At 43.5% G+C, this 11,781-nt stretch overlaps 2 protein-coding genes across 2 annotated transcripts; one reads left to right on the top strand and one right to left on the bottom strand.

Annotated features, from left to right (window-relative positions):
- The first annotated feature begins 6 nt into the window (after positions 1-6).
- INTS11 (integrator complex subunit 11) lies at positions 7-6,445 on the top strand. The gene is made up of 17 exons (XM_015882157.1): positions 7-124; positions 206-303; positions 780-853; positions 1,025-1,253; positions 1,357-1,455; positions 1,554-1,588; positions 2,200-2,338; positions 2,467-2,531; positions 3,079-3,268; positions 3,442-3,525; positions 3,646-3,735; positions 4,011-4,173; positions 4,682-4,789; positions 5,192-5,253; positions 5,345-5,487; positions 5,617-5,746; positions 6,291-6,445. Exons 1-17 carry the CDS (start codon positions 97-99, stop codon positions 6,354-6,356), a joined length of 1,803 nt encoding a protein of 600 aa, XP_015737643.1. The 5' UTR covers positions 7-96; the 3' UTR covers positions 6,357-6,445.
- Positions 6,039-11,704, bottom strand: LOC107323273 (lysophosphatidic acid receptor 6-like). The gene is made up of 3 exons (XM_015882167.2): positions 10,597-11,704; positions 8,087-9,337; positions 6,039-7,299 (listed from the first exon to the last, which is right to left on the bottom strand). The coding sequence occupies exon 2, from the start codon at positions 9,189-9,191 to the stop codon at positions 8,097-8,099; it is 1,095 nt and encodes a 364-aa protein (XP_015737653.1). The 5' UTR covers positions 9,192-9,337; positions 10,597-11,704; the 3' UTR covers positions 6,039-7,299; positions 8,087-8,096.
- Between the last annotated feature and the right edge of the window lie 77 nt (positions 11,705-11,781).

The following is an 11,781-nucleotide window of genomic DNA, read 5'->3' on the forward strand; positions in this document are numbered from 1 at the left end:
AAGGGCGGGATCTACCTCAGAGTGACGAGCCGTTGCAATATGGCCGTTAAAGGAACGGCTGCTCCCTTCCGAGCTTTGAGTTGAAAGAGGTTTAAAATGCCTGAAATCAAGGTGACACCGCTCGGTAAGTGGTGGATCGGAGCGTTGTGGAGCCTCAGAAAGGGGCTGGGTCGCCTCACTATGGTGTTCTATTGGGTTCCTGTAGGTGCCGGGCAGGATGTGGGGCGAAGCTGTATCCTGGTGTCCATCGCGGGGAAGAATGTGATGCTGGACTGTGGGATGCATATGGGATACAACGATGATGTGAGTGTGACACACGGTTGGGTTGTTCTCTCATAGAATCCCCAGCTGTTCCTGCACCTCTCTCTCTATGGAGAACTTCCCCTTAGCATCCGATATAAAGCTTCCCTCCTCAAGCTTAAAGCCATTCCTCCTGCCTTATCGCTATCTACCCAAGCAAAAAGTTGATTCTTCTCCTTTTTATAATCCCCTTTTAAACGTTGAAGGCCTCTCCTTGCATCTTTCTCTAGGCTGAACAAGCCCTGCTCCCTCAGCCTGTCTTTATAGGGCAGCTCATCCTTTTGACTCTTTATGTAGGTGTCCATTGCGTTGCCTGTAGTTCTTGCTGTGTTGCTCCCACAGTCTCCCCAGTTTTGCCTTGAGATGGGTTTACAGTGTCCAGTGTAGCAGGTGGTTCGTGCTGCTGGTCCATATAGTTAATGACATGGTACTAAGTAGCTTTGTTTGAGGTTGTTAACCCGTTTTCCACCTCTTTGCAGAGACGCTTTCCTGACTTTTCCTACATTACTCAGAATGGGAGGCTGACTGACTTTCTAGACTGTGTGATCATCAGGTAAGAAAGCTTCCTTCCTGATCACAACAGAGATGGGAAATCAAAGCAAGTTTTGTTTCTAAAGGGAAAAGTTCTATTTTGTGGAGTGCTTTGAAGAGGTGAATCAAGCTGTGAGAACCAGGTTATCTAAGCTGCTGTGTAATGTCTTCATCCTTTCTGTCTCTTTCGCAGCCACTTCCATCTGGACCATTGTGGAGCCCTCCCCTATTTCAGTGAGATGGTCGGCTACGATGGGCCCATTTATATGACGCATCCTACCAAGGCCATCTGTCCCATCCTCCTGGAGGACTACAGGAAAATAACTGTAGATAAAAAAGGAGAAACAAACTTCTTCACGTCCCAAATGATTAAAGACTGTATGAAAAAGGTGGTGGCTGTGCATCTTCACCAGACAGTTCAGGTAAATGAATGCTTCTGCTTGGATGGGAGCTACTGAACTGTTGAGGAAGGCAGAGCAGTTTTCTGTTTGTGAAGTGCTTACCATGGTGTTTGCTTGTGTTCAGGTGGATGAAGAGCTGGAGATCAAGGCATACTATGCAGGCCACGTGCTGGGAGCAGCCATGTTCCAAATCAAGGTTGGATGTGAGTCAGTTGTGTACACTGTAAGTATGCACAGCAGTAGTTACATATGCTTATGTTTCCTTCTAATAGCCTGTTCCATTAGCTTGAGAAAATAAACGGATTTCCCTTCCTCCCTTAGGGTGATTATAACATGACACCAGACAGACATTTAGGGTAAGTAGGAAGGCTGGGCTCCTCTGAATTGTATCTATTTCAAGCAGGGTGATTTTACCACAGCTTCTGCTCATATACCAAGGCTTACCAGCATTGGTTCTTTGTTCTTTGATGGGAGACTGGGATGCTTAATGATGTCTTTCCAGCAAAGATAAATGCAAGTGTGAATTTTGAGGAGGATCAGAGGTAAATCGAGTCCTCAGAACAGACCTTAACATAATCTTCTCTGTACTCATATTAATCCATTTGTATGGCTGCGTGGTAATTGGATTTAGGTGTTTGAAATGCTTCATTGTTGTGGTATCTTCCACAAGCATTTGCTTTTTAAGAGAGTGCCAGTCACCACCTTTAACGCTGCTTTACTTTTTTACTGGCATATATGAGAGGTTTTTAATGTTTGTGATGCTTACAAAGCATTGAAGAAAGTATTTTAAACAAATAACAGACTGAAAAGCTGCTTTTCAAAGTCCACTGAGTTGGTCTCTATTCTGAGCTGGGTTAATTCCTACCTCCACACAGAGATAGTGACCTTCTGCAGCCGAGACCTGCAGAGAAGTGATGGATACTGGCTCTTAATTTGATGACTTTAAAAAGAAATCCTTTTGTTTCAGTGCTGCCTGGATTGATAAGTGTCGCCCCGATTTATTAATAACAGAATCTACCTATGCCACAACTATCAGAGACTCCAAACGCTGCAGAGAAAGAGACTTCCTGAAGAAAGTGCATGAGACTGTAGAACGAGGAGGGAAGGTACGGCACTCTGATGATCACTGATGTGTTCTTTGCTCTCTACGAAGCTCTTATTCAGCAGTGGTAATGCTGCAGTGCTCTCTATGTGCTGTTCAGGTTTCACAGCCTAAATCATGGCTCTGTTGCAGGTTCTTATCCCAGTTTTTGCCCTTGGTCGTGCCCAGGAGCTTTGCATTTTATTGGAAACGTTCTGGTGAGTGCAGTCTCTGGTTCATGTTCCTCATCCTCTTCATGTCCTCAAGGTTTCTATGATTCTTTTCTATCTGTTTGGTACAAATACTCTCCTTAGTTTTGCTCTGCACTTTGGCCCATGGTGCTATGTGAGAAGTGATTCTTTCCATGTATCGTTTATTTATCAGCGTTTCTAAATCTAAGAAACTAAACTAAACATGTTCCTTTCTAGGATCATTCTCTCCTCCTTCCCCAAGCACTCAGTACCAGCTGTCCATTAAATAGTTCAATGGCATCTTTGCCACATTGTGAACTTGTTTTTTATGTGGAAGGGAAGAAAGAGGGATTAAAAAAGAAGTGTTCAACTTTTTTTATAAGCATCGTATGGAAATGTTTCTGGTCATACCACAGTTCAAGCATAGTGATACAGCATTATCACTATGTTGACTGATGGATTCCTCAGAGTGTGTTGTGCCCAGAAGTCTTTGGAGACTACAGAAGACTTTGAGCATAGAGAAACAAGATACTGATTTGATCCTTACCTGTTTCTGGATTCCTTCTTTCTTCAGGGAAAGAATGAACTTGAAAGCTCCAATTTATTTTTCCACTGGGCTGACGGAGAAGGCTAATCATTATTACAAGCTCTTCATCACATGGACTAATCAGAAGATCCGGAAAACGTTTGTGCAGAGAAACATGTTTGAGTTCAAACACATCAAAGCATTTGATCGAGCCTTTGCAGATAATCCAGGACCAATGGTAGGTTGGCATCAATGGCTGAGGCCCCATTACAGCCTTGTTGAATTAAGTGTGCTGTAATGTGTATTTAGTGGATTCTCTTCACAGTTTTAGGAAATTTATATGTAATGATATTTTAAATAAGCAACACATGCTTTTTCTGCTGTTATTTTTGACACATCTTTGAATTCTAGGTAGTGTTTGCAACCCCTGGTATGCTTCATGCAGGGCAATCCTTGCAGATCTTCAGGAAATGGGCAGGGAACGAAAAGAATATGGTAAGGAATTCTGTTTCCTAAGTGATATTTTGCATTAATGCAATAGTGTTACAGATACCATTGTCAGAACAAAGGCTTTCCTGAGCATGTGGGGCTAAATGATCCTGGTTTCTTTCTCAGGTCATCATGCCAGGCTATTGTGTGCAGGGAACAGTGGGCCATAAGATTCTGAGTGGACAACGCAAGCTGGAAATGGAAGGAAGACAAATAGTAAGTGTTATTTTTAATGAGGATTGTGGGGGGAAGCTTTTTGGGACTTTAGGTGGCAGTTAGACACCACATGTCATATAGATAGATAGATAGATATGTCCCAGGGCACTTGGATTGGGAAATCAGGTTGGAGAGATCAAGTATTCCCAATCCAAGTGTTCTACGTCCTTTTTAAGGTAAACATGAAGAGGTCTCAGTCAGTTTGCATATGGTATACAAGGCAAAGTTGCTCCTGATTCACAGCACCTGTGCTTCCCACCACCCTCCTCTTACAGCTGGAAGTAAAGATGCAAGTGGAGTACATGTCCTTCAGTGCCCATGCTGATGCCAAGGGAATCATGCAGCTGATTCGCCAGGCTGAGCCACGCAATGTCCTGCTGGTCCACGGGGAAGCAAAGAAAATGGAGTTTCTGAAGCAGAAAATAGAGCAGGAATTTCGTACGTACACTTTTGATAATGAAAACAGTAGAAAGAAGAAGGAAAGCTTTATGTAATTAATTTACTGGTAATCAGCGTAGAGTTAGGAATAGTGTCATTTACAGAACCTGTCATCCTCAGGAAATCAGTGTCTGTAGTGTATAATGACACTAAGTCAGTATACACTAAGCCCATTTAATTTTAATGTCCATTAGGCTTCTAGTGATGTTACATCATGATTGTGGTGTTACGTTGTGATGTTTCACTTGTATTGTTATGGTTCAGCATTTACTGCATTTGCATTTCTTCAGACTTAGAAGCAGCAGAGGCAGGTGTGTATCAGAAATGTTAATTTAGCAACATTAATTATGAGGAATTGGGTCCAGATGGGGTGGGAATAAGTGATTTCTGACTTAAAAGATGAGCAGAGAAAGCAAGGAATGCATGCTGGGGGGCTGTTTAGTTTCAGTACTTTGTTATGGGCATCAGAATGCTGCACTGATCCTTATGTTGTTTCTTTATGCTGCAGATGTCAACTGTTACATGCCTGCAAATGGAGAGACCACAACTATATTTACCAATCCCAGCATCCCAGTGGACATCTCCTTGGGACTCTTGAAGAGAGAAACAGCAATAGGTGACACATCTCTCAACCAAGAATTACATTATTTGGGGTCCTGCCCCTCAACTGCAATTTTAGCACGTGAATTAGGTGGAAACAGCATTGCTGGGCTATTTGTAGCAGCCCCTCCTGTGTAAGAACAGGTTGTACAGTGTTTCAGTGGGTGAGAAGGGCTTCGGTGAAGTGAGGTAACTACTGTGCTGGGGATGGGTGTTCAGTAGTGCTTAACAACAACAAAAAAAACGGGCACAAAATGACCTTGCTTGCTCCACATTGCCCATTTGCTATGAAAATTCAGTCCAATTATGCTTTTGCTGAGACTTGGAAATCCATTGAGTTCTAGAGCAGTTGTCTTCCATGTGTAACAAGCAAGCATGGTATCATTAACTCTGTTGTCTTTCTCTTCCCTTGGCTTAGGTCTCTTACCAGATGCCAAGAAGCCAAAGCTTATGCATGGCACGCTGATTATGAAGGATAATGTAAGTAATGCGTAGGGGCTACAGAGAGGGAATAAAACCCCAGTGTGCACAAGGAAATAGTTTGTAATGGGTTTGCACTCTTCCTCTGCAGAGCTTCCGCCTGGTTTCTCCTGAGCAGGCCCTGAAGGAGCTGGGCCTTGCAGAACACCAGCTGCGCTTCACCTGCCGTGTTCACATTCAGGACCCACGGAAAGAACATGAGACCGTGCTCCGTGTGTACAACCATCTCAAAGGGTAAACCCCTTCTTGGTTGCATTTGGCTGTTTTTTCCCCTTGGGCTGAATGACTGCAGATGCACTCAAGGTTTTGGCCAAACTAATGCAGTCCCCTCTAAAATAAATTGCATACATTCTGTCTCACCAGGGTCCTGAAGGATTACTCAGTGCAGCATCTCCCTGATGGTTCTATAACAGTCGAGTCCATTCTTATCCAAGCCACAGCACACTCAGAGGATCAAGGAACCAAAGTTCTGCTCGTATCCTGGACTTACCAGGTAGGAATACATGAAAACATACATTTCAAGCAATTCTAATTGGTCTCAACATCTTACAGTCCAAAACAGGCCTGCAAGGGAACAACAGAGGGTGGGCATATTTTATGAAGTAGGCATGAAACTTCAGCCTGTAACCAGTAAGTTCATCAAGGCAGAGCTGTGCTACGATCAGATAGTCGTTCTCCTCAAGAATATACTTCTTACAGCTGCATTTTGAATGCTCTTTTTTATAGCGAGGATCTGCCTTCTTGAAAGCAGAGCACACAAAAAATAATTCAACAGATCTTCATTCTTTGCTGTCCAGAAAAATCATTTATTCTGAAAGAGAGAAGTTGGACATCCAGACACCTTATTTGACAAGCACAAGTTTTAGGCTGGTATCTTGAAAGAACAACTAGGAATACATTTGTGCTAACTGTGTTCATTTCTGTTTTTGAACACTGCTGCTGTTGCATCCAAGAGTTATTTTAGCCCATTCTTAGGTAGCAGAAATGGGAAAGAGTCAAGCAGACAATCAATTTCATCCTGATTTTCTTTTCTATAGGATGAAGAATTAGGCAGCTATCTCACATCCCTGCTGAAAAAGGGACTGCCCCAGAGTACATCTTGAGCCACAGAGCAGCAGGCACAGTTGGTGCTTCAGAGAAATACAGATCTTATTTTGTTTACGTTATTAAAACAAAACTAGAAAAACATTTGCCAGAGGAACTTCAGTGTCTGTTCATTAGCCACAGTGAGAGTGTTCAGCAGTACTGCAGTCTTCTATTGGAAACAGGTCTAGGTTGTCACTGCAGCCTGTTTTTAAGAAGTCCTGAAGAACAAACTTCACATCACTTACACAGTAAGGTAAGAGACTGAGCATTCTTTTACTCCCACAGCTTGTTTTCTTTAAAACCTCAGCAAAGCCATTCTAGCTTTGTGTTCACAAAAGTAACTAGAAGCAACAGCCGTGCAATGAGCCCTTTCCTGCACTGACGTGAAGGCCTGGGCTCAGTGCATGGGGCAGAACAGCTCCCTGGGCTTTAGCCATTAAGGGCATCATTATTATCAGGGAGTCTTCTCATTGAGGCACCAAAACAAGGAGCTTTCAAAGCTTCAAAATTAAAAAGCAAAGCAGAAATCTAATGTAGGCAGAAGTATGAAGCTTTAAACATACTGTTTACCCAACAGCTTCACTTTCATTGAGGGAAGTATGAGTAACAGCTGAGAAGCCTTGAAGAAACCTGAACCTTCTTGATATAGTTTCTAGTCAAATATATATATAAATCCTCCTCTGTCCACACCATAACATTTGTGGTTAGTTGCCAAGAAGTCGCTGCAATGCTGGAAGTCCTTCTATGTTAAGGGAGGTAGATAGAAAGGAACAGAGCAGTGGGGCTGTTCAGCTGTTAGCAAAATCTTATCCTTTGAAGTCACTGGCTTTTAAGCAAGTTGAGTCAGGCCAGTGGCCTTCTGGTGACTGGTAACTCATGAACGATAAATTCTTTCCTCTTGTGATGGTATAGTCCCACTCTGTGGCGTGGAAAACAGCAGTTCTCTGAAGTTATGTGATGCTGTTAATACAGGAGGAAGGGTGAGACTGGTCAGACACGTGATATCATCAGCACTTAATCAGTCATTTAAAGAAAAATGAAAAAAGCTTTGACATTCAAACAGTACAGCACAGTGTAAGTTATGCAAGTTGTGTAGGAACAGCGACTTCCCCCAACAGTGACTGTGGAGAGGAGCTTGTTTACCAACGCACAAGGTTAACTGATAAATGCTCTCATCTGTTATCTTTTGATACTGTTGTTAAGTGATGGCCAGCTTGACTACAGGCGTGTGGTTCTACGATGCCTGTCCCCAAGTACTCCTCAGGAAGCCAATTAACTGATTTATAAGAAGGGAAGAAGGAGCCCTTATTTGGCTGTGGAATGTAGGCAGTTTGTGAACACAGCTGACTACAGTGTACACCCAGGGAGAAAACACAGGATCCCTCCAAAAAAGGGAAAAGCCAAGCAGGACTGCAGGGATCCACTCAGCATTCAGGGTTAGCATCAATAAGGAGGCTGGTTTGCTTTAAGTAACCCTTTACTGTGCTGCATTCCAGAATCAAGCCTTATGTTCTGCTACCAACCCCAGAGGGGGACCCCAGGGAGGCCAAAACACCAATGTGGTGTCTGAGCATATTTGATCTGAACTACAGGCTCCCTTGAGTACTGTTGCAGTTGGCTAATAAAAATATGTAACTATTAGATACTTCCCTCCCTTCCATTTATGTAATAACCACTGTATGAAAGAACGATAGGTATCAGAAGTTTGATTTCAAGCAATGCTTATAAAGATGGTTTGTGTACTTACTTGGAGTAGGTCAGTTGATTCCATCTCTCTGTTTTTTATTTTCACAGCTCTGGTGTAGTTTATAAATGTAGGAGTACTCTCCAAGTTTCTGATCACAGATGGTGTACACCATTTTAGACCTGAATCTGAGCCTGAAGTTGAAGTGCCACGTCCTGCTAGAAGAGGTGAAGTAGTACAGGAATGGGTTAAGGCAACAGTTGAAACTCACCAGGGCTAAGGTGACCCTTCGCATTTTGTAGATCAGGTTAACAAATGACTTGTTCTGGATGACCTGGCTTCTCATTAAGAAATGGAGGAAATGGGTGAGGTGGTACGGGAGAAAGCAGAAAGTGCAAATGAGTAAGATGATGTAGATAGTAGTCAGAGCTTTCCTCTTGCGAATGCTGTGTTTGATCCGGGAGATCCTCCTTGCAATGAGAGGGTAGCAGATCAGAATGATGGAAAATGGGATGACAAAACCAAAAACTAAGGCCAGGATGTTGTAAGGGGCCATGCGAGAAATCCAGCTGCTCCTTGCAAAGTTCTCAAAGCACATAGTGGTATTCCTCAGCCCTCTGTTGTGGAGGGGACCGCCAAGAATCAGTGCAGCCATGATGCTCAGGGCAACCACCCAAAGGATTGTGGCCACCAGCACATAGTGAGTGACTCTGATCTGGATGTACGTGAAGGGGTGCAGCACTGCAATGTAACGATCGACACAAATGCAGGTGAAAAAGACAATGCTAAGGTAGATGTTGATGTAGTACAAAGTCCCAGTTATCCTACAAGCCATGTCACCAAAGATCCAGTTGTTCCGATTCAGGTGGTAATGAATTTTAAAAGGCAGCATGCAAACAAACAAGGTGTCTGCCAAAGCTAGGTTTATCATGTATACGTAGGAAGGAGAAGCATGTTGTGCTTTGTTAAACAGGAGGTACAGAGCTGAGACGTTTTCTATCAGTCCCAGCACAAACACAATGCTGTAGATGCTGGTAAACAAGGAATACTGGAAGTCTGCTTCCAAGCTGACAGCTGTCCTGTTGGAGACACCTTCAGTCCAGGAAACATTTGCCATGACTTCTGTTGAAGCGTAGGGATATCCAGTAGGATAAAAGACATAAGCCATCCCTTACCTCACGAGGTTATTGAGTTTGAAGTGTTATTTCTTCTCATGTAGTTGAGAACTAAAGCAATGCTTATCAGTGATGTTAGATCTGATGACACATGTTTCAGGCAGCTTTGCTTAGTCAAGTGAGGTGGAAAGTGGCATTGCTGTAAGAGGGTAAATCATTTAAAACGTGAGCATTTGAAGTTTGCACAACAACCCAATTATGTGCTGGCATTCCAACACAAGATAGCAGTACTGAGTTAACAGAAGGGAGCTCCTAAAAGAAGAGTTTGTGTTTGAAATAGGGAGAAAGAAGCACTACACAAGTAGGACGCCTCTCATCTAGATCACTCACATCACATAAACCTGCTGGAGAAGAGAACGCTGCTGATATGAATCTGAGTCACTAATCAAAAGAGAAGCACCTTAACTGAAGTCCTTAAACAGAGTGGAAAAAATGAATCCTTGCTTTAATGAAGCTGGGCCATTGAAAGCACGAAAACACAAAGGTTGTTCGGTACTTTCCAAAGGAAATGCTGAAATTGCGCTTCCTCCCAATAGTTATTTGTCTGCTGCAGTCAAAAGCACTGAAGTTTACAACTGGAAGTTGTAGGGGAGAGAAACAGTTTCGCTTTAGGTAGGCAAAGGTAGATATCTGCTCACACAGCTCTTTCACCAAACAGCTCAGTATTTGCATGTACACAAATGGAAGAAGATTAATTGGTACAAAGCCAGGCACGTGCTAAGCCACAACGTCAGGTACAATGAACTTGAAACAGCCTTTATCTCAGTTTTGCCACTGAACATCTCTGTTGCAGCTGGGGAAAGATAAGGCAGAGGCTGGTAAAATCATTGAAGGAGCAAAGCAGAGAGGGGAGAGATTAACTTCTGCTTCTCACCAGCACAATCAGGACATCTCTAGATATTATCAGGCAACAGCTCCAAAACAACAGTGATTTTTTTCCAAATACCACATGTTTATGTTATAGAGAAAAGCATCCTGAGGTTCTCTAAAAGCTACATCAAGAGGTTTGTAAGCTTCAAGCTCGATCACACTGCCTTAAAACAATCCCTGCAGGATGGCTGTATGGCCTTACAAAGGCACAGAAGTTGTCTGCACCGTGACACTGCCCTAATAATGTTTGTTGTAGGCTCCCTTAATCCATTAAATCTCTTTTCATCTGGAGTAGGAGCTCACATTGCAGCCTGTGTGCTGACAGTGGAAACTCAGCCAGGTATTAACAGGTGAAGCTTGTGTAAAAACACTGACTGTACCTTGGTCCATGTCATGCACTCAAAAATAAACCAGCTGCAACACCTGAGCCTGCAGTAGGAGCCAGCTTGTCTAACACCTGAAGAGCATTTATCCTCGGTTCAGTTTTCTGCCCAGCAAAGCTTCATAATGAATTAAGCAGTGACTTACCAGAGCTCAGGCCATCACCTCGCACAAAAGCTGCCTTCTGCAGGGTCCCTGCTCACAGCTACGAGGTCACTGCGTGCTGTGAACACCGGAGCAAGCTGAGCTGTGAGACCCACGGCAGAGCTCACCCACACTCCTCTGCACAGAAACCACAGGAAGCGAAGAAGAAAGAAAAGCTGTCACTGCCATGCAGGCACAGCACTTACACCGCCAACAAAACGTTCCCTTACAGGACCAGGGTGAAGATGTAGCCTGTGGCCAGCAGCAGTGGATGCTGTGGTTCCCTGCACATCTCTGCTGTGTGGGGTAGGCGTCCTGCCCACAGCCACAGCCACCTTCAGCCTGCCTGACAACACAGCTCACCTCTGTGCCAGTGTTTCAGCCCAGCACTCTCACTTCCCTTCACTTCAAGGGAAGGAAAAGCAAGATTTAACTGCTGTTCCCTGTCTGAAAGACAGGCATGTGTTCAGGTCTGGATCACAAATGGACAAGAGCCATTGCTTGCCCTGAAAGCACATTACAACATCCATATCTCTAGGTACTTGTTCACCAAGACCCTGCCAGGAAAAGCACATAAGACATACCACATTGGCACCACAGTGGCTTTAGTTCTCTTCTGTTAGGACTCCTCTAAAGTTCTGTCTTTGGAAATTGGTCCCTAAGCAAATAAGAGTAACCAGAAGTTTCTTCCCTCTCCTCATGTTGTCAAATGTTGGTGTATGGAAACAGAGTGAGGGGATAAACATCCTTAATCCTTCAGTGTTATCAATATTCCTTCCTTCATTACCTGAATGCTTTGAATTGCCACATAACAGAGGACATGCCCTCAGCAGCTCAGCTATGATGAACTGTCAGCTCCCTAATTCTTCTTTCCCAGACAAAAGAGAGATTAATTATGATGGTACCAGGCATCTGAGCTGCATGTGGTTTCCAATACAGTTAAGTGTTTAAATCAGGTGCTGTTTCTTCAGAAGTCTCACAACTTTCATCCTCTTTCTTGTAACTCAGCATTCCAAGAACCGTTTTATAACCCAAACAGTGATTCTGGTGTCATTCATGATTAAAACAATACAATGCATTACCCAACGCATGTGCTGCTGCTGCTTGGGCAAGCAGGCAAGACTAAAAGAAAACAAAAAGACACAAGAAAATACATCAAGAAGACAAGAAAATAAAGCAGTAATCTGA

Source organism: Coturnix japonica, chromosome 21 (assembly GCF_001577835.2).
Source record: "Coturnix japonica isolate 7356 chromosome 21, Coturnix japonica 2.1, whole genome shotgun sequence".
In the NCBI taxonomy this organism is placed as follows: Eukaryota; Metazoa; Chordata; class Aves; order Galliformes; family Phasianidae; genus Coturnix; species Coturnix japonica.

Coding starts and splice junctions, on each gene's coding strand:
- INTS11 (XM_015882157.1), top strand. CDS start 97: ATGCCTGAAATCAAGGTGACACCGCTCG. Junction 304..779: donor ATATGGGATACAACGATGAT/GTGAGTGTGACA, acceptor ACCTCTTTGCAG/AGACGCTTTCCTGACTTTTC. Junction 1,456..1,553: donor GTGAGTCAGTTGTGTACACT/GTAAGTATGCAC, acceptor TTCCTCCCTTAG/GGTGATTATAACATGACACC.
- LOC107323273 (XM_015882167.2), bottom strand. CDS start 9,191: ATGGCTTATGTCTTTTATCCTACTGGATATCCCTACGCTTCAACAGAA.